This window comes from Lampris incognitus, chromosome 2 (assembly GCF_029633865.1).
Source record: "Lampris incognitus isolate fLamInc1 chromosome 2, fLamInc1.hap2, whole genome shotgun sequence".
In the NCBI taxonomy this organism is placed as follows: Eukaryota; Metazoa; Chordata; class Actinopteri; order Lampriformes; family Lampridae; genus Lampris; species Lampris incognitus.
This window is the reverse complement of record NC_079212.1, coordinates 124,818,780-124,845,450: the sequence shown is the minus strand read 5'-3', so window position 1 is coordinate 124,845,450 and position 26,671 is coordinate 124,818,780. Positions and strand designations below refer to the sequence as shown.

General features: G+C 44.9%; 2 protein-coding genes across 3 annotated transcripts; one reads left to right on the top strand and one right to left on the bottom strand.

Moving 5' to 3' along the window:
- Positions 1–7,027: 7,027 nt before the first annotated feature.
- Positions 7,028–9,492, top strand: slc32a1 (solute carrier family 32 member 1). Its single transcript, XM_056275281.1, has 2 exons — positions 7,028–7,438; positions 8,305–9,492. Exons 1-2 carry the CDS (start codon positions 7,037–7,039, stop codon positions 9,490–9,492), a joined length of 1,590 nt encoding a protein of 529 aa, XP_056131256.1. The 5' UTR covers positions 7,028–7,036.
- A 6,438-nt stretch (positions 9,493–15,930) lies between these two features.
- aurka (aurora kinase A) lies at positions 15,931–24,985 on the bottom strand. 2 transcript variants are annotated; one of them, XM_056274784.1, is made up of 8 exons: positions 24,926–24,985; positions 24,116–24,464; positions 23,989–24,028; positions 23,688–23,879; positions 20,722–20,860; positions 20,308–20,456; positions 17,184–17,358; positions 15,931–16,232 (listed from the first exon to the last, which is right to left on the bottom strand). In XM_056274784.1, the coding sequence occupies exons 1-8, from the start codon at positions 24,983–24,985 to the stop codon at positions 16,047–16,049; spliced, it is 1,290 nt and encodes a 429-aa protein (XP_056130759.1). In that variant the 3' UTR covers positions 15,931–16,046. The 2 variants fall into 2 exon arrangements, with proteins under 2 accessions (XP_056130759.1, XP_056130760.1); XM_056274785.1 differs by having other exon boundaries at positions 23,989–24,013.
- Positions 24,986–26,671: the final 1,686 nt, after the last annotated feature.

The following is a 26,671-nucleotide window of genomic DNA, read 5'->3' as shown; positions in this document are numbered from 1 at the left end:
TACAGTGACGTCATCTTCGGTCAACCAATCGTATAAATTCAGTGACGCCGTCGGTCGCTACTAGCTGGAACTTCTTTCTTTTTCTTTTTCAGTTTCTCCCCTTCTTTCTTTTTCTTTCTTTTCTTATCTTCTCTTCTTTTTTTGAGTCGTCCCTTTCGCTGCTCCACCCCCTCTGCCGATCCGGGGGGCGCCCCGACCGCCCTGAGGAGGCGCTAGTGCAGCGACCAGGACAAATACCCACGTTCGACTTCCAACCCGCAGACACGGCCAATTGTGTCTGTAGGGACCCACCGACCAAGCCGGAGGTAACACGGGGATTCGACCCAGCGATCCCGTGTTGGCAGGCAACGGAATAGACCGCTACGCTACCCGGACCGCTAGCTGTCGTTGGTCACCTGATCCAACGGCCCAATCGTGTCAAACCGATCAGCCACTAGTCAGTCAGGGCTGCCCCGCTGGCCGGTCCAGTCGAAAAAACATATAACACAAAAAAATATTTTAGCAGTAAAACTGTTTAAAATAATGCAAACAAAACAGGACAAATAAAATGGGAAGTAAATGATCAGTTTATAAACGTGATTATTAAAGAGCTTGTGTAATGTAATCAGACTAAACTTCACAGGCAGTAGTGTAGGAGCCATGGTGTCAGGGTCTCACCGGGCTGGTGTGTTTGTGAATGGGATCAGGTCAGCGACGGGCTGACATAACACGTCCAGCTCTGTGAGCCCGTGCAACCTCATAGGTACACGCCTGTTAATCCATGAGAGAACAGGCAATACGTCGTCTATTCTCAAGGCATAAAACTTTAATGAGAACAAAAACTATTACACATCAGTTAACCGGTTACTGAAATCTGCTGTGTTATTGACTTTGCTCTGACAAACGAGACCACACACACTCCTGTGTAACGTGGACAAACAAACAGCACGTAGACCACTTGCACACACGCACGCACGCACACACACACACACAGATCGCATCTGTCACTACCTCCTGTACATGAATGAACACATACATACATGCACACACAAATGATTGGATATAAATATTTGAGCCTATGCCGATACATACACACAAAATCGTGTAGTGTTCTCTTTCGATGTCTCTCTCGCCCATGTAGAAACAAACACATACAATGTATTTGCATGTTTAGGGATGAGGACGCAAACACACACACACACACACACACACACACACACACACACACACACACACACACACACACACACACACACACACACACACACACACAGATTCACACTCGATATACAGCACTACTCACACTAAATCAGGGGAATGAGGTCCCCCCCCCCCAAGACACATCAGGTGTGATACCTATTGACTATTTTCTATCAGCAACACAGCAGTCATTTTCCAAGTGTCACTTCTGAGAAAACATTGGTCCACCACAGTGCTTTGGTCAGCAGGCCGCCGAAACAACAATCCGCTCTTTTCCATATATATATTTTACGTTATCTACCCCGGGGGGGGGGGGGGCAGGTGCTGGTGCATGCACGGGCTTATATACTACCACATAGCTACATCAGGGGCAGGTTTCAACACCACGCCGAGCATGTACCAAGTCCTTGTCGACGGGTGTGGCGCTTTCTGTCGGCGTATGAGAAATCGATGGCGTAGCTCCGTGCCAGCCCCCGGGCCCCGGCTATTCCCCGCGGACCGACTCGGTTTATTGTGTTCAAAGAGAGGGGCAACAACAGGGGGGGAAGGCAATTACAATGTTAATGTGTTGCAGCAGGAGGGGCGAAGGCGAGGAGGGGGAACGTCAACGGTGATGGAGGGAGCGGAGTCACCGTGGGTTAACAGCAAGCAAACGGCGTCTGGGGAGCGTTTTCGCGGCTACGTAGACAAGCCACTTACTGGAAAACCACTACAGCAAAACCGGGTGGAGAAAACAACTTTAAACCGGCCATCACAGCCGCGGGTGACCGACACGTAATCACGCTAAATATGGAAATGTAAATGACGAGGGAAAAATTTGCCCTCCTCAGCTAAAGCAAATAATAATAATAATAAAAATAGTAATAAAGATGAGAGTAAAGTAAAATAATGTCCCTGGCTATTCTTCAACACTGTTGTGTCCCTCTCTGCGTTACAAAAGGCGGTGCAGGGCAAACAGGAGCCGATGCCGGCACGCAGGGCTAATAATACAAACCTCTTCCGGAGGGGCTCTCTCGGGAGCCCATAATAAGCCATTAAACAGGCGCATTAGAAATAATGAAAAGGCTCTTAGTGGCTTCGTACTGCGGGCCACCTGGATTTCTTTTTTTCTTTCTCGGAGAGGGCGATGGTTGTGATTGCCTGATGCGATGATGATGTGACTCTATATCTGGGTAGCCTATCATAAATGCACTGTCTATATTTACTACTGCTAATATCTGGCGTCCGGGTGTGTAGCAGCTTATATGTACATTGACGGCTTTCCGGGCTTTTATTCTCACCGTCGTTCACTCACCGTCCGCGGACCACGGCGGGAACTGGCTCTAAGACGCCTCGTTCTCCCGCATGTTGCCCTTAATATTCATCCCGAGTGATTTCCCCCCCCCCTTTTTTTTGGAAAGCGTTCTGAGCCAATAAACAGCCCATCGTCCCTGTAACGCGGAGCCGGCCCACCTGTGATTGTGATGCTAATGTTAATGGACTCTGAGGTCCAGTGATTAGCCTGATGTGGGCTAATATCCCTCCTCGCGGCTCCCCCGGGACGGCGCGTGCCTTTTCGGTTTCCCTTATTAATTGAGAAGAGGAGGGTGTTATTTTCCGCTCGCCTGCCCGGCAGAGAGGCACGGCAGCTACACAATCAGACAACCCGGATGGATCTTCCTGTTTTATTGTGTTGGACTTCAGCTCTGGACTGGGTTGTTTGTACTTTTATGGGTTATAATCTATTTGTAGTGCAATTTCACAACCCTACGTCAAATTGAATGATATGATAAAACAATGGGAAAAAAACCCAAAAGCAAAAGGGGCCTGGGCGTATTTTTTGTGTAATCTATCCCTTTAAACTATTGTCGTTATAAGGTACTGCAGGCTCCCTCGAGCCCTCTTTGCGCGTGGTGTGTTGTTGTCTGCACGTCCCTCAACGTCGCCGTTGTTTCTTTAAAATCAGTACAAGTGAGTCATATCTGATTTGCACGCGCGCGCGCGCACTCATACACAGACACAGACACAGACACACACACACACACACACACATGCATACACACGCAGTGTTAGGGAGCAGTGGCACAACGAAAGGGCTGAAAAAATCTCGCTACAAATGTTATTTTCGAAAATGTGCCCTGCTGATGATTATTAATCTTTGTGTGTGTGTGTGTGTGTGTGTGTGTGTGTGTGTGTGTGTGTGTGTGTTTGTGTGTGTGATTCGAAGAAGGGGTGACACGGCGGCCGAGAACCTTGTGCCAGATCACCCAAGTGTGTAATGTGAAAAAGGACGGCGCAGACTGCATGAGCTGGGGGTAAAATAGAAGGGGGGGGCAGCACTGAAGGGAACGGATTTGAGGAGACAGCGAGATTATACAATGGCGTTTTCCATTATGGCCGTCGTTCATAAAAAGCAGCGCACTCACTTGTGGTGAGCTTCGTGTCTGCCTTTTGTTAGAAACCCAAAGCAGTACAAACTGAATAAACACTCTATATCCGAGCTTGATTGGCCATCACCCTTTTGTCGATTTAGATCACAATGTGCTGCCCCCCCACACACCCCTTGGGACATGGCATCTGACCCATCGTTGGCTCTCAGATGGGTGATAAACTGTACAATAAGGGAGAAAATCACTTTTCACCCTTAGCAGATAAAGCGACAAGGCTCACATCCTCTTAAGGGTGACAAAACAGACTGGCACGTGGCATATATGCATACAAAATAAATGAAGAAAAAATCGGGAAAACGCCTCATCTTTCCCTATTTACACGGATTGAAATTTTAGCTGATTGACATGCCTGACTTTGTAATTGTAACTGCGAGTCACACCCAGACAACGAATTAAAGAGTGAATTAAAAGCTTATATTGACATCTTTTTAATCAGCAAGTATGATATATACGTCATCATGGGTGTGTACGCACGCGTGGAAATTGTCGAATAGCCTATTATGAACTATACTACACCCAGACTATAAGAATAAATTAATCGTCAGATGTGTGTAGGTGGAATTATGACTACTATTATCATTATTGATTATTTGTTTTTCGGGAGTTTCATTATTTGCTTATCTGTACAGCAAGTCTGAAAACGGCCTCCAATACAAGCTTGCCCCCTCCTCGCACGGTGTCACGGCGGCTCTTAGTCCTGCCGCAGACTGAGCAGGGATCAGAGGGGCTGCAGCCCACTGATAACAACCCCTGTCATTAACCCTTTAAACACACTCTGGGAAACACGCCGTTTTCGTTCCCACGATGAAAGAAGCCGCACCGCAGGAATGCTGGGAGAGTATATGTATTCATTTGACCATTTCAAAATTCAAACGCTATGATTTGTTTTTCTTTATCTATTTTAACAGAGGTTCCTGAAACAGACCTATTGTTCTTAATCCTTCCCCCCAATTTACTGAATGAAGTCGGACTGTCGTGGTCTTTTTTTCAGTCTGGATTTAGGAATAAAATTGCGTTATCTAATTTTTTTTCTTTTAAATTAAAAACTAAGCAGAGAATGGTTGGCTTAGTGGCAAAAAAAGTGAAAGCCGTTTGACCCTCTGCCCGTCTCCGCTTTGAGGTTTTGGGCGCTGACCATTTACAAATCATTTGATTGGGACTAAAAGCTGATTTATAAACGAGTTATGGCTCCCTGTAATCTTGTGTAAACAACAAAGAGACGTCCTATCAAGTTACAGCACACTATTGAAACAGCGAAGTTCAAAGCCAACGCCTATTGAGAGGCAAAGCTTTTCAAACCGCAGCTGAATAGGTCAGATGTTTCCCGAATCAAAAGCAGATATAGGCTGTTACGGAGCATCGGTGTCGTAAAGCAGATGACCGCAGAGCAGGTATTATTCTGTACAGCCTATCACAGACCATCGGTGTCGTAAAGCAGATGACCGCAGAGCAGGTATTATTCTGTACAGCCTATCACCAAGTCGCCAGACGCTTTCACGAGCGCGCCGTGCAGCGGCCCGTGGAACAATTGAAAATGGCGCACGGACACACACACACACACACACACACACACACACACACACACACACACACACACACAGTGCACGTGACAACAGGATGTCAACAAACGCTTTAAAGTAGCTAGCTAGCACCACGGGCTCCATTACTACTGGATAACAAAAGCAAACTCGCCTCTCGAAAAAAACATTATTGGTCATCAGACCTATTTATGATCGGCTTGTATGGCCGAGAGTCGCGGCGTGGGCCTAAATCAAATGTTAATAATCCGAGAGATAATGCACAACATTTGAGAAAATCCCGCCTGTGTGCCGTATAGGCCTGTAGGCTTTCCCCACACGGGCCCCCTCCTATTTCAGGTTGTCAACGTTGTGTTCTTTGAGCTAGGAAACTATACCAACATTTCTAGATACATGTAAATGTTGTAGTCATTCCGACAAACAAACAAAAAAAGTTTAAGTGCAGCTATTGAACTCTTCTGAGAAATTTGTAGACTATATAGAACAAGTCCTAACGCTGATATTATATAACTTATTCTCATATAGCCCGTTCAGATGTTTCCTTTTGATTTATCTCAGCGTTGCCCAGTTATTTGACTTCTGTTAGCGAGTAAACTGCCACAGCCTACATGGATCAGGGTGTTGTGGTATTCGTTGCAGAGACGATCCAAGACGGCGGGTATAAACAGGCTTAAGGCCAGACGCTTCATTTTAAAAGCAAAGCTGCTAAAATAACGGACAAGACTCCACGGGACGTCTCGCCTCGAAAAACAAGCGCAAATAAATCAGCACACCTTTTAAGCTCGTACACAGTCTCTGGCTTCATCTTACCAGCATCTAGCGAAAAAACAGGCACCAACATATTATCCCCCGTGACTGAACCGAGCACGCGGTTTTGTTTTTTTTGTTTTAAACTTTCGATCCGTATAATTCCAATAGACATAACTCGGGTGCGACTCCGCGTCTTCCTGTCGCCGAAAAAAAGAGAAACACAAGGCCACGAGAGAGAGAGAGAGCGAGAGAGAGAGAGAGAGAGAGAGAGAGAGAGAGAGAGAGAGAGAGAGACGGATAGAAGAAAAAAAAACTTAACCAAACTGTGTGTTAGTCTGTCAAGTGGACATAACCTGCACCACGGTGTTGAAGAGGATTCTCCGCTTTCCGCCCCTTTTATACGCGTAAAGCTATGCTAATCTCAAGGCCCACGGAATGTTATTGGATGTCAGTATGAAGTGTTATAGATTATGGGGAAGGGAGGGGATGGGGATGGGGATGGGGGGTGGGGGGTGCCGTTAGCACCTCCCCTAGAAATGCAGCAAATCTCTCCCGTTCCTTTCTGGTGCGGCGGCCGAGCGCACTGGGGGCTGGAGACGTGCTTTGCGAGGCGGACTCCTTGCATTGGCAGACTAACGATGACGCGTGCCTTCTCCTCGCCACCCCCGTGTTTTACCGTATACCGCATTGGCATCAGTAAAGGCGACTGAAACCCCAACCGTGGCAGCGCTGTCCACACCTAAAAGACCCCAAAGTGAAGTAGGTAATCTACAGAAACCTGCGGCTCGCCGTTTGCGTAAAGCGTCTGCGCGCCCGCTCCCGAGCCGCCCGTCCAAATTGCGCATCGGAAGGGCACCCGTCGACCATCGAGAGCGCGGAGCGACAAGATGCAGACACGGACCACCGACATCTGAAGGTGACATGAACCTGGGGATAATCAGGAGCAGGCGCACCTTTAACAAGAAGTGGAGATAGCAACTCGAACCCCGTGCGGGATTTGGAAACTGCGCGCTTCTGCCGTGGCTTCACCTCATGTAAAGACGCAAGAGTTGCAATCCAAGGCATCTGGTATTTCGATTTAATTAAAAAAAAAAGAAACCGATTCAGCTACAAGAATTTAGAAATTAAGAGGAGCGAAAAATGGCGACGTTAATCAGGAGCAAAATTTCCAATAAACTGTCCAATGCGGCGACCTCCGTCTCTAACAAATCCCAGGCGAAGGTGAGTGGGATGTTCGCCAGGATGGGCTTCCAGGCAGCCACCGACGAGGAGGGTCTCGGCTTCGCAGCCTGCGATGATTTGGACTATGATCACAGGCAGGGCATGCAGATGGACGTTTTAACAACTGACGAAATGGGAGGAGAAGGGACTGGACAGATTGGTGGGGAAGGGACATTGGATGGGGACAGCCACTATCAGAGAGACGGAACCGGCCCCCCGCCCTCAGACTCGAAAGACGGACAACTGGCGAACGAGTTGACTGAAGTTAGACCAAAAATTACCGCTTGGGAGGCGGGCTGGAACGTCACAAACGCAATCCAGGTAAAGACACGCGAATCAAAGAGGTTTTCGCGGTCCCCCTTCGGTAGACCCTATTCCCTGTGCAGCGAGAGCTGCTGAAACGCATACGATCAAATTCCCCGAAAACGTCTCATTGCACCGAAGGAAAGGAGATAAATAGGTCGCGCACGGTCGAAATGGACTCGTCTTTTTTACTTCGAAGGCTGTATAGCAAGACTCCTTACGTCTGGCCCAGTGAAGGTCAAGAAATTGATGCAACACATTTTGGTCGAGGAAAAAGTTTCTGTCGGGTGCATTTGCAAACCCGGCGTCGATTTTACGCGCACGGTTATGTGAAGTTAAAATGGTCGTTTTGGTCACCAGTGCCAAAGATATTCAGTCGGCCATTGCTTTTCTACGAAATGGCGAGAAAAATAACAAAAAAAGAACCGATCAGACTTGGTCTTTTACAACACAGTATACTCCGTTACGCACACGAGTCCATGTATACGCGCAGCTAGTTGGCCTTACAAGCTCGGCGCCCATTGAGCCGTCGGCTTTTACTCGACAGTCTAGTTTAAGTGTGACAAAAAAGGGAGAGGAAGAAAAAAAACCTTTACGCAGTCCCGTCGTGCGTTATGAAGGCTGCGGTCACGGCACCCGGGCGTTACGTCACACCGTGTCTCCTCCATCTCTCGGTGACGACAGAGACGCGTTGGATGTGCTGAAAGCAAAGTGGAAAGCCCAGCGAAGTCACGGAATATGACTCGCAGCCATTACAGCGTTGTCGGGTCTACAATCCAGCTGATTATAAGAACGTGACTGCTGAAATGTGAAACCACTGCACACACACACACACAGTCTCATTTCACTTGACAACATCCATTTTGTCTTTTTTGTATTCGCAGGGGATGTTCGTGCTTGGTTTACCCTACGCCATTCTGCACGGGGGATACCTTGGACTATTTCTCATTATCTTCGCCGCCGTGGTGTGTTGTTACACGGGGAAAATCCTAATTTCCTGTCTGTACGAGGAAGACGAAGACGGGCAGCTCGTGCGCGTGAGAGACTCATACGTGGACATCGCCAACGCCTGCTGTGCGCCCAGATTCCCGTCGTTGGGCGGCCACGTCGTGAATGTAGCCCAGATCATAGAGCTGGTGATGACCTGCATCCTGTACGTCGTCGTCAGCGGCAACCTGATGTACAACAGCTTCCCCAACATGCCGATTTCACAGAAGTCTTGGGCCATCATCGCCACGGCCGCCCTCCTCCCCTGCGCCTTTCTCAAGAACCTGAAAGCCGTCTCCAAGTTCAGCCTGTTGTGCACGCTGGCCCACTTCGTCATCAACGTGCTGGTGATAGCCTACTGCCTCTCCAGGGCGAGAGACTGGGCCTGGGACAAGGTCAAGTTCTACATCGACGTGAAGAAGTTCCCCATCTCCATCGGTATCATCGTGTTCAGCTATACCTCTCAGATTTTCTTGCCCTCCCTGGAGGGCAACATGCAGAAACCCAGCGAGTTCCACTGCATGATGAACTGGACCCACATCGCCGCGTGCATCCTCAAGGGCCTCTTCGCCCTCGTGGCGTACTTGACCTGGGCCGACGCCACCAAGGAGGTCATCACAGACAACCTGCCGTCAACCATTCGAGCTGTCGTCAATATATTCTTAGTGGCCAAGGCGTTGCTGTCGTATCCGTTGCCATTTTTTGCAGCCGTCGAAGTGCTGGAGAAAACTTTCTTCCAGGAAGGCGGACGCGCGTACTTCCCAGACTGCTACGGAGGCGACGGACGCTTAAAGTCGTGGGGCCTCACTCTCCGCTGCAGCCTTGTTGTGTTCACCTTGCTCATGGCGATATACGTGCCACACTTCGCCCTCCTCATGGGCCTGACGGGCAGCCTGACGGGCGCAGGGCTGTGCTTCCTACTTCCAAGTCTCTTCCACCTCAAGCTGCTATGGAGAAAGCTGCTGTGGCACCAGGTCTTCTTCGATGTCGCCATCTTTGTAATAGGAGGCATATGCAGCATATCCGGTTTTATTCATTCGATGGAGGGGCTTATAGAAGCCTACAAGTATAACATAGAGGATTAGATGCGAGCCGGTGCTGGAACTAGATGTTAACTGCAAAACCCCATTTAGTGAAGAAAAGAGAGAAGAAGAAAAAACAAAACACTACACACGACTAACCTAACAAGCGTCCCCTGCTTAATCCATGCGTCCAAAGCGTGCGTAAAACAAACGCAAACTACTGCGCGCGCGCTCGCACACACACACGCGCACACACACGCACGCACACACACACACAGGGGGGAACACTATATGCACACGGAACACACTATATGGACCGTTATACTTGTTGTATAAATATGCGAACACAATACATCTCGCTACATATTTTCCAGTGGAGTGACAGTTTACAATATTGACCTAACGTAAAAATTGCAACCTGGGCAATTTGTTACTTTCATCGTTCTTGTGTGGTGCTTCACCACAGGGGAATTCACTTCATTCGACGTTGAAGTTTGTGATTATGGACAATAATTCGACTACGTAATGTGATTCAATTATAAATAAGACGCGTTTGTTTTTAAAAAAATAAAATAAAATAAATGGCACTTTCTTCTTGTGGGTCATTTACAATATTCGGATGAGGAGTGAAATAAAAGGCTATGGACAAACACGAAGACAGAACGTGACGTAAAACTACCAGCAGTTAAAAAAATAAATAAATAAATAAAATAAAATAAAGAATAAATAATGTAATGTACTCCAGCTCATAATTTTCTAGTTATTATGGAAATTGGACCCTCCCTGAGCAGTTTAAAGTACTGGAAATGCATACATAAATACGACAGTCAGCAGGCCTACACAGCAGCTATATAAACTATGCATTGAATGTATGATATTTAAACACAGAATATGATGAAACTGGGCATAAAAAAAGAAAATCCTCCGCATCCTTATTCACGAGGCAACGGATCGCGAGATGTTGAATAAGCTGATAGATGCTGAGTTTTACACAGTCGACGTTAAACTAAACGTATAAAACGACTGAATGAAAAAAAAATTTCAGAAAGGCAACGTGACGTAACTTCCTGACGCTATTTCTAACCCTCCACTCCACAATGGCCCCAAAGGAGGGGGGGTGGAGGTGGGGGCTTCCTAATTGAAATCCTGCACACTGAGTCTAAAAATCTCCGAAACACTTTTTCTTACTTCACTGCGCATCACATTTCGAGATGGATTCAAGCGGTTCACTCGAAATTCAGGTGTCCGAACCCTATAAAAGTTAAGAGATGGTTAAAGAAGAAAATGTGCGTAAAATACATTTGTTTTTCCATTCTGTGCAATCCAACGGATCCCTGTGGAAATGTTATAAAACCGTATGTGTACCTATAGTGTTATTGTGGTTTCAAAAAGATGGAATGTATATCTCGAAATCGTTATCATACTATATCGTGGAAATGAATATTAAAGAATAAATAAATGAATAAATAAATAAGTGAAATTATATTGTAAAACTGTGTGGTTTTATGTGATGGAAACGAGAGAGAAAAAAGGGGGTGAGCAATTACACAATAAAACACCAGAAGATGGAGAAAATCGTTGATGGTCTTATGAAGATGCAACACACGTGGCAACGAACTGTAACATTTTGACTATTGAAACGTCAAAGTGCGTGCGCGGGCATGTGCGCTCGCTCGCGCTCGAGTGTGTATGGGTGAGTTACAGACGGGGGGATTCCGAGTTGACACTCTTCTAGGCCTATCGGTAAACAGGAAAAGTACACGACACATTTTCTATTAGCCGATGACACATTGAAAACATCTTTTTCTTCACGGCGAATCAGCTCCCTGTTCATCTTTTTGATTCGAGACATTCGGTTTGCAGACGGCACACTAACTGTTTGTGTGTGTGTGTGTGTGTGTGTGTGTGTGTGTGTGTGTGTGTGTGTGTGTGTGTGTGTGTGTGTGTGTGTGTGTGTGTGTGTGTGTGTGTGATTTGTTTTGTGTTTTTTTTCTTTTGTTGGTCTTCCTTGCCTGTTGAAGTCTTACAGCAGGTCTTCGGCCGCGGGCATGCAGGGTCCTTATGGCCTGTCTGTTAGCCCGCTGTGCCGGTTCCCTATACTACAGCAAACATCTGGGAAATGATGCGTTGTCTCCATAGCTGGCCTTATCTCCAGCTGTTCCTACAAGATACACATGAATGGGCTGATAACGGACTCCCGTACCAATCATGCAGACCATCATGAGACGTTAGACTGTTCTAGGCGTTATTCAATACATTTCACACAGTAACATTTGATGATGGAAAAATACATACTTTAAATCGTTTTGTCTGACAAATATATCCAAGGTGACAAGTGAGTGAAAAAGAGAAGAAGAAAAGACATTCCACATGCAATAATAAGTCTAATCAGTTGGGGCTTTTTGAAGACAAATTCACAGACTGTCTATAAGCACACGTGTGCATCCCCTGAACCTTATATGATAAAAAAATCCCAGTTTATAATCAAATCATTTCATGATATAATTCCTACAACAACAACAACAAATGCGAAAGAATATTTTGAACCGCTGAATACCGCGTCGTTCCGGAATAATTGTGACAAGCGCGCCACCCGCTGGATACTAAGAAAATAACAACCCAGGCCGCCATCGCCAGATGTCATGTTATTTTGGCCTATGGTACCCCTCAACGAAGGCCGAAATAGAGAAATGAGATAATAAATGTGTGAAAATATATCATTAATGTTAACGAATGTATATGAAAATCTGAAAATAAATCAGATAGGCTTATTTAAAGAAAATTTTATCTTCTTCTTTCTGCCATTAAGGGCCACCACAGCGGATCATCTGTTTCCATTTCTTCCTGTCCTCTGTATCTTCCTCTGCCACACCAGCCACCTACATGCCCTCCCTCACCACATCCACAAACCTCCTCTTTGGCCTTCCTCTTTTCCTCTTCCCTGGCAGCTCCATATTCAGCATTCTTCTCCCAATATACTCAGTATCTCTCCTCCACACATATCCTAGCCATCCCAATCTTGCCTCTCTTGCTTTGTCTCCAATCCATCCAACCTGAGCTGTTCCTCTAATATACTCGTTCCTAATCCTGTCCTTCTTCATCACTCCCAACGAAAATCTTAACATCTTCCCCTCTGCCACCTCCAGCTCCACCTCCTGTCTTTTTGTCAGTGCCACTGCCTCCAAACCATATAACATAGTTGGTCTCACAACCATCTTGTTGACCTTCCTCTTTCACCCTTGCTAGTACCCTTCTGTCGCAAATCACTCCTGACACTCTTCTCCACCCACTCCACCCTGCCTGCACTCTCTTCTTCACCTCTCTCCTGCACTCCCCGTTACTTTGGACAGTTGACCCCAAGTATTTAAACTCATATGCCTTCGTCACCTCTATTCATTGCATCATCACCATTCCACTGTCCTCCCTCTCATTCACGCATATGTATTCTGTCTTGCTCCTACTGACTTTCATTCCTCTTCTTTCCAGTGCATATCTCCACCTCTCCAGGCTCTCCTCAACCTGCCCCCCACTCTCGCTACAGATCACAATGTCATCCACAAACATTATAGTCCATGGAAACTCCTTCCTGATCTCGTCCATCAACCTGTCCATCCCCAGATAGTAAAATTGCTGTGGCTCGGACCCGTCCCACACTGACACTTTCATCTGGCCCACATACTGCGTGGAACGATGGCACTTGGGCGGTCCGTTTCTGTTTGCCAGATCTGGGCCAGAACCAAGCCATAGCAATGCTGCATGTGCCACATAATTTGCCAAAGGTAGCCCATAATTGTTTTGTGATATTTGGGCCATATTTGCTATTATACATGTGGGCCACATCAGGCTCACATCCATTTTGTCAGGACCAGAAGAAGGCCATCAGTGCCGCAGCATTGCCTGAAGTGGCCCACATCCAGATGCTATCTGGGTCACCACTGCAACCAAGAAATGGCTCGGAGCCGATCCCTGATGTAATCCCACCTCCACCTTGAACCCATCTGTCATTCCAACTGCACACCTCACCATTGTCACACTTCTCTCATACATATTCTGCACCACTCCTACATACTTCTCTGCCACTTATGACTTCCTCATACAATACCACACCTCCTCTCTCAGGACCCTATCATATGCTTTCTCTAAATCGACAAAGGCACGATGTAACTCCTTCTGGCCTTCTCTATACTTCTCCATCAACACTCTCAAAGCAAAAATCGCATCTGTAGTGCTCTTTCGTGGCATGAAACCATACTGCTGCTCACTAATAGCCACCTCCCCTTTTAACCTAGCTTCTATTACTCTTTCTCATATCTTCATGCTGTGGCTGGTCAACTTTATACCTCTGTAATTACTACAGCTCTGTACGTCACCCGTATTCAGTATCAGTCGTTGGTAACCCGGGCCTCGACCGATCCGGTATGGAAAACTGATTTATGAGCCACACATTTGATTTGAACTTTTGATTTGGCGTTCTCCCCGGGGAATGAGAGGGTTGCCTCTATATGACTGCGAGTCGCTGGGGGGAAGGCTCTGACTGTTGTGTGTGCTTATGCACCGAAGAGCAGTTTGGAGTATCCGGCCTTGGAGTCTCTGGGTGGTGTTCTGATAGGGCTCTGCCTCGGGACTCTGTAGTTCTGCTGGGGGACTTCAATGCTCACGTGGGCAATGATGGAGAAACCTGGAAGGGCGTGATTGGGAGGAACAGCCTCCCTGATCTGAACCTGAGCAGTGACTTGTTATTGGACTTCTGTGCGAGTCATGGATTGGCCATAACAAACACCATGTTCGAACGTAAGGTATTTCATAAGTGTACTTGGGTTGGGGATGAGCTGTTGCCTCAAGTGAAGGAGTTCAAGTATCTCGGGGTCTTGTTCACGGGTGAGGGTAGGATGGAGCGGGAGATTGACAGGTGGATTGGTGCATCATCAGCAATAATATGGACGTTGTACCGGACCATTGTGGTGAAGAGGGAGCTGGGCCGGAAGGCAAAGCTCTCAATTTACCAGTCAATCTTCGCTCCAACCCTCACCTATGGTCATGGGTAGTGACCGAAAGGGTGAGATCGCAGATACAAGCAGCTGAAACGAGTTTCCTCCGTAGGGTGTCTGGGCTCAGTTTTAGAGATAGATGAGTTCGGACATCCGGAGGGAGCTCGGAGTAGAGCCGCTGCTCCTTCGCGTCGAAAGGAGCCAGTTGAGATGGTTCGGGCATCTGATTAGGATGCCTCCTGGGCGCCTTCCTTTGGAGGTTTTCCGGGCACGGCCAACTAGGAGGAGACCCTGGGGTAGACCCAGAACTCGCTGGAGGGACTACATGTCCAATCTGGCCTGGGATCACCTTGGGACCCCCAGGAGGATTTGGAGATTGTTGCTGGGGAGAGGGAAGTCTGGAGTGCCTTACTGAGCTTGCTGCCATCGTGACCCCACCCCAGAGAAGCGGCTGAAGATGTATGAACTTTGGATTTGGCAAAGGTTTTACACCGGATGGCCTTCCTGAAGCAACCCTCCCCATCATCTGGGCTTGGGCCCAACGCTAAGAAGGCACTGGCTTGTGCATCCTCAGTGGAGAAGTATGAAAATGATTAAAAAAAACATTAACACTACTCTTTTTCTATATGCATTTTCAATCATTGTCTCCAATAATTTCCATTATTTCCTTTAATTCATTATCACACCAGTGTTTTACATACTTTGATTTACTTTATCTGGAGGAAATGCAGCATACACCATCTTCTCCTGGCTGAGATCATGTTTACAACCTGCACACACTACTTACTTAGTAAGCCGACAAGATAAGACTCTCAGTGGCTCACACCTCAACTAGAGCCCCATTATTTCTAATGGGGACTGATGATTTACAATACAACTAATGGGAACTTCCGGAATCTCCCTGGTGCCCTTATCGACAGAATTGAGGCAGAGTAAATAAGAGCAAGTAAAACTGACACTTTATTGTGAAAAATCATTTTATACATCTGAACAGACAGTTTTGAACAGGAAACCCGTCTCATCGGAACAGTGCCTTGGTGATCCCTGCTGACCAGTTTGTGTGTTTCACCTCAGCAATTTAATCACATAGGAAATTTATCTGAACATTTATCTGAACAAACTTATCTGAACATCACTGTAAGCCATTCCTTGGCGCATCTGAAACCTTAGTAGTGGTGGTGATTTTTTTTGGAGGATCGACTCCAAACAGGTCTAAGATATCCCATCATTCAGCCCATTGTTTCAAGTAGTGACAGCAATTTCAGCAAAATTTTCCACATTTCCCTAAAGAAATAGTAAAATATAAAATATTTCTATTCACAAGACAGCCATGTGGAAGATGGACATTCAAGTAGGTGGGTGGGGGGGGACAAGACGATGGATTAAGATACCAACACACAAAACATCCACAGTTGGAAAAAAAGAAAGTCCACAGGCTGCCCAAAAGGTTGATCATCAATGTCCTTGTATTGCACTTTTCAGTCAGTTTTGAAAAATGACCAGCAACCTTGAGCTTCACGTCATTGAAAAAAAAAAAAAAAAAAAAATCCTCTCAGGATGCACTGAAATCTCTTTCATCATCTCAGGATGACGAAAACAAGGGAAGCTGCCACTGTTGCAGAAGTCATGTCATTCACTGGGCTCTGTGCTGGCCGATAAATTGGTGGGCTTCTTGGTCGATTTCTCGACCACCCAAGGGTGACACAAGACACCTTGAATGGGCAGCCTGAGCATGGGGTTGTGCTTCAGAAGTCGGCCAATCAAGTCTCTGGCACCAGAGCTGACACTGACCTTAGCAGGGTAAGAAAACTCCACCTAAAAATGGCCAGAAAAAAATAAGGTGTCTTTCATATACACATTGACACAGGCTTTATGAACATTAAAGCTGAAATCCTGCATTTTTCTCCATTAATAATTATTCTATCTATATGGACAATAGAGTCAGGTTACATAATGCTAACTGACATCTTTGCCATGGTTGGAGATGCTCCATATACTGCTGCTTAAATTTTTTTACCAGGTAGGATGAATACTATTGCAGTGGCAAACACGTTCTTTCTCAAGCAAGGGGAGAAAAAAAAAGCGAAAAGTGATGATACAGCGATGCTTCTGTCGGACACGTAATTCCCCTACTGTATAATCAACTTTACAACAGTGTTCTCATATAAGTTTAAATGTAGTTTGTAATACATTAGATCACCTGTGTGAGCTTTGAACTGTGGATGCCATTTTTACAAGGGTGGGAACTGTTTACTACCAAACTATATGCATACAGCTTATAATACACACATGCAAACACAACAACACATGAGGCCATCATCTGACAGGTTTTGATGGAAAAGTTATTTGGATGCACAGTACGCATCAGCAATTGTGGGACAATGCTCTATTCTCCTGTGGTGAATCCAAATGGTTGGAAAACTAACATGAGAAGGGGCGCGATCGACTATTTTCTTCGTCATTCCCGACAGACCAATTTCAGTCTGCATGCATGTGGCAGTAAGGTTGTGGTGGGTTACTACAAGGTAAACATGTTCCCTTTTGTTTTTCTGCCATTTATATTCTGAGCAATTAAAAAACAAGTTTTATCAAGTGTGTGTGGGGTAGAATGAGAATCCAGTCCCATCAGAGTGGAAGTGTAACTGGACTTAAAGACAAGATAGACCAACAATCAAGCTTATCCAGAGCACCTAATGGATTCCCAGTACAACACAATTTTTGCTTTTAAAAATACATTGATACTCTTGTTTATTACCCTTTACTCACCCGTGATATCTTGCGGTATGTTTCCTCATGACTATTTGTCTCAAATGGGGGGCTGCCCACCAAGAATTCATAGCAAAGGACACCTAGGCTCCACAGGTCCACCTTCTCATCATGTGTCTTACCCTCAATCATCTCCGGAGGAAGGTAGTCCAGAGTTCCACACAGGGTAGACCTCCTACACAGAGTGAAAAAGATGGATTTTGTCATGAGTATTAAGCCTAGACAAAATTGACATGCATTCATTTAACCGCAATGATATCGCCATGTGTATGTTATGGGCAATTTCATGCCCCGGGGGGGGGTTCTTCAACGTAATGTTAAAATTTATCCTTTTACACAAGCTAAATGCGCTGCGTCTGCTAACAGGCATTATACTGTTCTAGAAGTACTACTGCTACTACTACTTTCGGCTGCTCCCGTTAGGGGTCGCCACAGCGGATCATCTGTTTCCATTTCTTCCTGTCTTCTGCATCTTCCTCTGTCACACCAGCCACCTGCATGTCTTCCCTCACCACATCCATAAACCTCCTCTTTGGCCTTCCTCTTTTCCTTTTCCCTGGCAGCTCCATATTCAGCATCCTTCTCTCAATATACCCAGCATCTCTCCTCCACACACATCCAAGCCATCTCAATCTTGCCTCTCTTGCTTTGTCTCCAAACCGTCCAACTTGAGCGGTCCCTCTAATATAATCATTCCTAATCCTGTCCTTCATCACTCCCAGTGAAAATCTTAGCATCTTCAACTCTGCCACCTCCAGCTCCGCCTCCTGTCTTTTCGTCAGTGCCACTGTCTCCAAACCATATAACATAGCTGGTCTCACAACCGTCTTCTAAACCTTCCCTTTAACTCTTGCTGGTACCCTTCTGTCGCAAATCACTCCTGACACTCTTCTCCACCCACTCCACCCTGCCTGCACTCTCTTCTTCACCTCTCTCCTGCACTCCCCGTTACTTTGGACAGTTGACCTCAAGTATTTAAACTCATATGCCTTCGTCACCTCTACTCCTTGCATCTTCACCATTCCACTGTCCTCCCTCTCATTCACACATAGGTATTTCGTCTTGCTCCTACTGACTTTCATTCCTCTTCTCTCCAGTGCATACCTCCACCTCTTCAGGCTCTCCTCAACCTGCACCCTACTCTCGCTACAGATCACAATGTCATCCACGAACATCATCGTCCACAGAGACTCCTGCCTGATCTTGTCTGTCAACCTGTCCATCACCATTGCAAACAAGAAAGAGCTCAGAGTCGATCCTTGATGTAATCCCACCTCCACCTTGAACCCATCTGTCATTCCAACCGCACACCTCACCATTGTCACACTTCCCTCGTACATATCCTGCACCACTCCTACATACTTCTCTGCCACTTCCGAATTCCTCATACAATACCACACTTCCTCTCTCGGGACCTTGTCATATGCTTTCTCTAAATCTACAAAGACACCTCTGTTCTAGAAGTCCAAGTGCATAAAAAGATCCTGATCACTCCCAACATTAATTTCAGACCTTTAATATTCATAAATCATTACTAAAAGATCACTCTCCTCACCATGTGATGGCCCGAAAATATGCCCTAACCAGGCTATGGACTGTGTACATAGTAGTTGGTAATATCTAGTCGTCTGGGCAGCTTTGAAACTTAGCAAACATTGCCATTGGTAAATAGAGATAATCCACAGTATTTAATCTATAAAATCTATCCTCACAAACTAGACCTGGTTGGTCTCTTTTACAAGTTGAGCTCATCAACCAGCCAGTCGATCACACTGATCTTAAAGTAGGTAGCACCAACATCACCATTTCAGTGCCAATGCAGATTCTGAGTTCAAATCTTTAACCCTTGTATGGTGTTCATATTTTTGTTATTCACCCAATGTCTGCAGATCTGGTGGACCAATGACATGAGGGTATTTAAAAACAATACGGAAAACAACTGTACATTCCCTGAAGGGGAAACATGTAGGCGGGGTACACTGTGTGCACTCAATGAAAAGGTTTTCTTTTATATGTTCTTCATAGAAAATGAGCCCGATGACTCTCTTGCTGAAAAAAATAATTCATTTTAGCCTTTTCTTTAACTAAACACCCAAAACAGGTCACACAGACCCCAACACCACACAAACATTAAGTATTGGCCAATACCGAGTAACAATCTGATCATTAGTTTTGCTGAACATTTCAGACTGAAACCATTAATTTGGGGTCAGTGGGCAAAAGAATTGAATTAAAATCAGTTTTCTCTACCATTAAAGAAGTACTTTTTGTTTACAACATGTTACTCCTTTGTTTTGTTATTGGATTTTAGTAAAATCTCTAATATCGCTACACCATTTCAGCCTATCATCGGCCCGATATCCAATACTGGCATCAGTGCCTACCCTAATGTTAAGTGCAAATTGGGTTACACCTTCCTCTGATTGAAGTATTTTAAAAAAGTTAGGCTTGTCCAAAACACAGATGGTCCATGCAATGTCACCCCACAAAATGAATGTTAAACTGATCCTCACCATGTGTCAGTTATTTATGTTATATAGTTATAGACTAAATATTTCTAGATCTGTTGCTATAGCCTATAAAAAGATACAGTTGTACCGGCAGGGATAAAGTAGTGTACAGAAACCGTTTCCATGGATACCACACACAGCGCCTCGCATTTACTTTCAGAGCGCATTGAGACCCCGTGGATCCAAGTGGGTACACAGGCGGAGTGTCACTTATCGTTTGAAAATATCATTAGGCACTGCACAAAAATGCTTAAGCACTGGGTCCCAAGTCTTGTAAGGAAAACCTGCACTGATCTCATGCATGATCTCTCTGCAATCCTATTGACCGAAATCAGTCATAGCGACGGAGAACTTTAATCCCCAAAAACGTAACAGCAGAATCTTCAACCACATTGGCAGAGACCATAGTGACATTTCAAGGAAGTCATACAGTAGAATGACTCAAATGACAGAGGCACAATGCAGTATGTGTCAAAATGTGTCAGCTGTTATCACAGAACTCATTCTGCCCTGGATGATTTGACCGTCTCTGCTGCCGTGTTTGTCAAAATAGGAGGGGGGGGGGGGGGAGTCTATGCTACCACTTTTGTTTGTGCAACAGCCTACACAGATACCTGGAGGATGGTGTGTGGACAGACCAGCCAAAATCTGCAATCTTCAGCTCCCCATTGGCCCCCAATAACAAATTCTCTGGTTTGATGTCCCTGTGGATCACCTTCTTGGAGTGACAGTAGTTCAAAGCATCTGCCAGCTCCATGATGTACTATGGGGGAGGGAAAACAAACAGCACATGATAAGATTTGGTTGGGGGGGGGGGGTTACATAAGTGAACAGGAGTAACAAAAACCAGAAGTGATACCATTAGATACCTCTTTATACACACACACACACACACACACACACACACACACACAAAATGGCCAACTGTTATCAGTTTGATGGGCACAATGATGGACTCAAAAGGGCAAATAAATTACAACCGTTGTGACAAAGTTCTGTTTGGACATTATAATTTGCCTCAGACATACCGTGGCACTCCTTTCCTCATTAAAACTGCCGCAGCGCTTTAGCTCACTATAGAGTTCTCCTTTGGGTGCAAACTCCAGGATGAGGTATACACGAGATGAGTCGTGGAAGTAGCCATAGAGACGTAGGATGTTAGGATGCCTGTGAGAGCATTAAACAAGACAATTATGAGAAAAAACAATGGTGGTATATCGATTTATTAAAGCAGATAGACAGAAGTCACCAGAACAGACAAGCACATTGGAGAATTTAACTCATATCATCCATTAAGATGAAAAGTTAAGCAAAACAAATATTACAATTAATATACTTTATCAATTTTGCCAATCAAAAGTGGGAAAAACAAGATAGGTCTTTCCTTTTTCAGTGTAATGAGCGTGTACCTCCATATATTGAGGATCATTAAAAGTAAGGTTGGACATATGTATTACAGGGCTATTTGGTATAGATAGGAGTTTCTTGTGCATATTTCTAAACACGCATGCTATCCAGGCTAGATATAAAAAGCGGACTAGGTCTTCACCGATTTGCCACATATTAGGGGGAGTGTTAGCATAGCCGATTGTACAATTGAAGAATAAGCAGCCAAATGCATTTGCTCGGCAACTGCTGGATTTTCACTCTTGTATCAAGGAAAACTTGAATGAAGACCTGTCTTGAGTTTGTTACAAATGTTTTTGACAGAAAGTTGAACTGTAAACAGAAAAAAATGCCTACAGTATTGCAGAAAAATGCCATCTGTTGGTACTTGGTGCCAATGTCCAATGGAGGCATTTTTGGCACATGTATGTGTGGCAAGAGCCAATATGCTGCCATTTTTTATTCAATGATTTGTCCACAGAGTACACTTGTGGTATTAAACTAATAATTTTTGCCGATCAATTCACTTTCAACTCCAAGTCTACTTTTCTGGGCCCACATGCATCAAGGAAGCTTCAAAAATACACTTGTGAATGTTTATCGCAGTATGCACTACAAATACATTTCACATAAAAGTGAATATTGCAGATCATCTCTGGGTCATAATTTTCTGTTTCCTGGAATAGATGTCTGCTATGTATTAACCCCCCCCCCTTCCGTCTAGATACGATTTCTCTATAGCCCAATTTGTTTCCTGTCTGGTCAGCTCTTTCTATCCATATATGAAAGAAATACACATACCTACCCAATCTTGCTCCAGTACAGAAGCACTGCAAATACCCCAAAATCTCATTCCTCTCTCATATCTGTGCTGTGCTTGTGGTGAAAATGACAACTGCACACTCACAGAGCAAGTAGACGTTCACATTAATAACGCTGGCGTTTTGCAACATCACTGTTTGTGAAGGAAATCCATCACAAACATACACTCACTGGCCACTTTATTAGGTACACCTTGCTAGTACCGGGTTGGACCCCCTTTTGCCTTCAGAACTGCCTTAATCCTTCATGGCATAGATTCAACAAGGTACTGGAAACATTCCTCAGAGAGTTTGGTCCATATTGACATGATAGCATCACACTGTTGCTGCAGATTTGTCGGCTGCACATCCATGATGCGAATCTCCCGGTCCACCACATCCCAAAGGTGCTCTATTGGATTGAGATCTGGTGACTGTGGAGGCCATTTGAGTACAGTGAACTCATTGTCATGTTCAAGAAACCAGTCTGAGATGATTCGAGCTTTATGACATGGCACGTTATCCTGCTGGAAGTAGCCATCAGAAGATGGGAACACTGTGGTCATAAAGGGATGGACATGGTCAGCAACAATACTCAGGTAGGCTGTGGCGTTGACACGATGCTCAATTGGTACTAAGGGGCCCAAAGTGTGCCAAGAAAATATCCCCCTCACCATTACACCACCACCACCACCAGCCTGAACCGTTGATACAAGGCAGGATGGATCCATGCTTTCATGTTGTTGACGCCAAATTCTGACCCTACCATCCGAATGTCGCAGCAAAAATCGAGACTCATCAGACCAGGCAACGTTTTTCCAATTGTCTATTGTCCAATTTTGGTGAGCCTGTGCGAATTGTAGCCTCAGTTTCCTGTTCTTAGCTGACAGGAGTGGCACCCGGTGTGGTCTTCTGCTGCTGTAGCCCATCTGCCTCAAGGTTCGACGTGTTGTGCGTTCAGAGATGCTCTTCTGCATACCTCGGTTGTAATGAGTGGTTATTTGAGTTACTGTTGCCTTTCTATCAGCTCGAACCAGTCTGGCCATTCTCCTCTGACCTCTGGCATCAACAAGGCATTTTCGCCCACAGAACTGCCGCTCACTGGATATTTTCTCTTTTTCGGACCATTCTCTGTAAACCCTAGAGATGGTTGTGCGTGAAAATCCCAGTAGATCAGCAGTTTCTGAAATACTCAGACCAGCCCGTCTGGCACCAACAACGATGCCATGTTCAAAGTCACTTAAATCACCTTTCTTCCCCATTCTGATGCTCGGTTTGAACTGCAGCAGATCGTCTTGACCATGTCTACATGCCTAAATGCATTGAGTTGCTGCCATGTGATTGGCTGATTAGAAATTTGCGTTAACGAGCAGTTGGACAGGTGTGCCTAATAAAGTGGCCGGTGAGTGTATATGTAATGCTTCTTATCAAATCTGTGGTCTCAATCCTTAAACCAGAATTTGGGTTGGATCACTTGTATGTCAGAAAGACTAGAAATGTGTTAAAGGCCAGACAAGACCATTCCTCAGTTAGCTTCATACCATAAGTAGTGGGGTCCTGAGCAAATCTAGTGATTCTAGTCTGATCCGAATTGGAAACATGAAAAGACAAGACATTCTAAGTAATATTTCAGACATTGTTTGAGAAACTAATAGTGCTATATAACCATTTCTTAAAATGTAAGATGTTTACACTCCAATTTCAGTCTAAAAATCAATTTGTTTTCCATCTTTTAGGGGCTTTAATTGTACACAGTTCATTAGATGTCACAAGGAGTGTGAGGAGCAAACCACGTCTTTGCTGGCTACCTGAGGTGAGACTGGATCTCCACTTCTCTCCTCAACTGGTGCTCAACCCCAGCCTTCTCCAACTGCTTCTTAAAAAGGACTTTCAGGGCGAGGATAAACATGGTCTGACGCTCTCTGGCCAGATAGACGTTGCCAAATTTTCCCTTTCCTAAAGGTCTGCCAATGTCAAAGTTCTCCAGGCTCCATTTTTTCCTGTGTTAGTGCAAAGAGACCTAGACTTTAAGAGATATTTGAACTCTTTCACCAAAATCTTCATGATCTACATTGTTGATAATGGAATATGTTAAAAGAAGGGACTTACTTTGATGAGGCAGCATTGGTACATTCTTTCTTGGTAGCACCTGAAAAGACGAGTAAATAAAATGCCTAAATGTATAAAAAAAAAAAATCAAAATATATATAAAATTGTGCATTCACAAGTTTCCCACTCTTACTTTGTGGTTTTTCTTGCTTTGACGTTTCTGTCACTGTTTTGACAGGCTCAGCACTGCCCTTGAGCACCGTTGTCTTCACCTGGCTTTGTTGGGCAATGGGCTTGGGTTGTGCCATATGGTTTACATTCTGAGCAACAGGGTTTACGTTCTGATCAGTGGCTGTGTGCTTGGTCTTGATATTACTAGAGACATCTGAAACTGGTTTCTGTTGGCTCATTGGTCGTGGCACACGCTGAGGCCCATTTGATACGGCCAGGATCCGCTGTGGCTGGATTGGAGTCACAACAGGCCTCTGAGCAATCTTTCCATTTGACAAGGGAATCCGCTGCGGTCCATTAATTGACTGTAGTGAATAAATGCAGAAGGAAAATGGGCTATTTGAAATCGCTTTTGGATGTGTTGAGAATATAAAGGTTATAATTTGGATTTGTTTATACACAATCACACTTTCATACACGTTTTTGCTATACTTAGAGGACTAACAGCTACTATGGCCCCTGTGGGGCAGGTAGGGCATCTTCCTCGAGAATTCTTAAATTGTGCATTTAAAATCCTCTTTGTCTTGTACATGCCTTGACTTAATTTGATAGCTATCCAATTTAGACAAACCACATGAAAATCCAAGTGTAAACAGATCCTAGATGCACTAAAAAATTATTTAAATCCATAAAACACATTTTTGTGCCAAATGTAAACAAGGGGTATGATGCTGTTGTTAGAATAGCTTGTGGCTTGAATACAGCACCATGGATAACAACTACAGTGCCTTGTAAGTTCAAAGGCAGGACAGCACTTCAGTGTTACCTTCACTTCGGGTCTTTGTGGTTTTATTTCTCTGGTCAGTTTAGCTCTGGCGACATCCATCTTCTAAGGAATCAGGGAGACATTCACATACACATTTATGGCTGCAAAACATTCACCTTGATGACTTTAAGCCAACTTTGTGACACAAAGAAATTCAAGTTCTTTCAGTTAATGTCTTTAAGTCCAATGACAGACAATCTAATTCAACAGTTAAACTGCCTTATTGGCAGTCTCAGTTGCTTGAGAAAAAACAGCATAAATTGCATCATCTACACTCAGCTTTTGCTATGCTACTCAGAAAAATTACTACAATGACCATCTTTAGTAGTTTTAACATAGTGACGAGGCTTGAAAATGATGGAAAATAAAAATTTAAATGCTCCTTTCATTACATTCCATATTGTGAGGAATGTTTGTATTTGTTCATTTGTTTGTTGAACTACTACTACCACCACCACTTTCAGCTGCTCCCATTAGGGGGTCACCACAGCGGATCATCCGTGACCATCTCTTCCCATCATCTGCATCTTCGTCTGTCATGCCAGCCACCTGCATGTCCTCCCTCACCACATCCATAAACCTCCTCTTTTCCTCTTGCCTGGCAGCTCTATGATCAGCATCCTTCTCCCAATATACCCAGCATCTTTCCTTCGCACATGTCCAAAATCATCTCAGTCTTGCCTCTCTTTGCTTTGTCTCCAAACCGTCCAACCTGAGCTGTTCCTCTAATACACTCGTTCCTAATCCTGTCTTCCTTTGTTATTCCCTACAAAAATCTTAGCATCTTCAGCTCTGCCACCTCCAGCGCCGCCTGCTGTATTTTCGTCTATACCACCGTCTCCAAACCATACAACATAGCTGGTCTCACTACCATCGTGAAACGCAACATTTGATACTTTGTGTTGCAGCGTGTGTAACTCTAACACAGCGTCAAATATCAGTTGAGTTATTCGGCGTTCACCAGTGTAGTGAAGCAGAACTTCCCCCCTAAAGGCTCGACTTTCCACCTTCCAAGGACAGCTGCGGACTTGGACGATCGCGCATGCCCAGCAGAGATAAAATAAGGAGGCCTGGTAGAAGACTCAAGAAAATATCACATTTGACCAACAACTAATGCCAGCGATGACACTCACCTCAGACTCAGAAATAAATACTTTAACAAACTAGCCTTCACGGCATTGCACCACGTTTTGCCCATTATTTGAATTCGCTTCACTTTTGACAAAAAAAAAAAACAACCCTTACGTGAATCTGAGGGTGAAATGATTGAGAGCACAAGAAAATGTGCAATAAAAGGCAACGCATTGATAGTCTCATCAAATTTGATACTAGGTTTAAGATCAGCTTAGCAAGAACATGCTACACGTTCATACGACAAAAAGGGATTACATGTAGCGTTAAGCACGGCTACCATGTATGTTAGCGTACTGCTCTCTCGTACCCCGACTCAAACTGCTAGCTAGACTACCACAAACGGGCTGAAGCAAAATTGCAAGCTAGGCACGGGAGTAAGCAAAAACTTGTTAATCATTAGTTTAACTGATATAACTTACCCCCTATCAATCAAATCACGAAGGCCAACTAGAGCCCCCTCTCCGGTTCCCACCTGTCGAATAAAAGGAATCTTAAAACAACAGATCTCCGTTAGAATACCTGCTAATAGCTGGTAAACTGGCTAGCTGACTACCGTTGGAGCAAAAGAAAGGTAGCCGGCTAATAGCTAACGATATAGACGTGCAAAGTTCT

Excerpts from the sequence above, each read along its gene's own strand:
- slc32a1 (XM_056275281.1), top strand. The coding sequence starts at position 7,037 with ATGGCGACGTTAATCAGGAGCAAAATTTCCAATAAACTGTCCAATGCG. Across the intron at positions 7,439-8,304 it reads ACGTCACAAACGCAATCCAG|GGGATGTTCGTGCTTGGTTT; the intron begins GTAAAGACACGC and ends TTGTATTCGCAG.
- aurka (XM_056274784.1), bottom strand. The coding sequence starts at position 24,985 with ATGGATGTCGCCAGAGCTAAACTGACCAGAGAAATAAAACCACAAAGA. Across the intron at positions 20,457-20,721 it reads ATGAGGAAAGGAGTGCCACG|TACATCATGGAGCTGGCAGA; the intron begins GTATGTCTGAGG and ends CCTCCCCCATAG. Across the intron at positions 17,359-20,307 it reads GTCCACACACCATCCTCCAG|GAGGTCTACCCTGTGTGGAA; the intron begins GTATCTGTGTAG and ends CACTCTGTGTAG.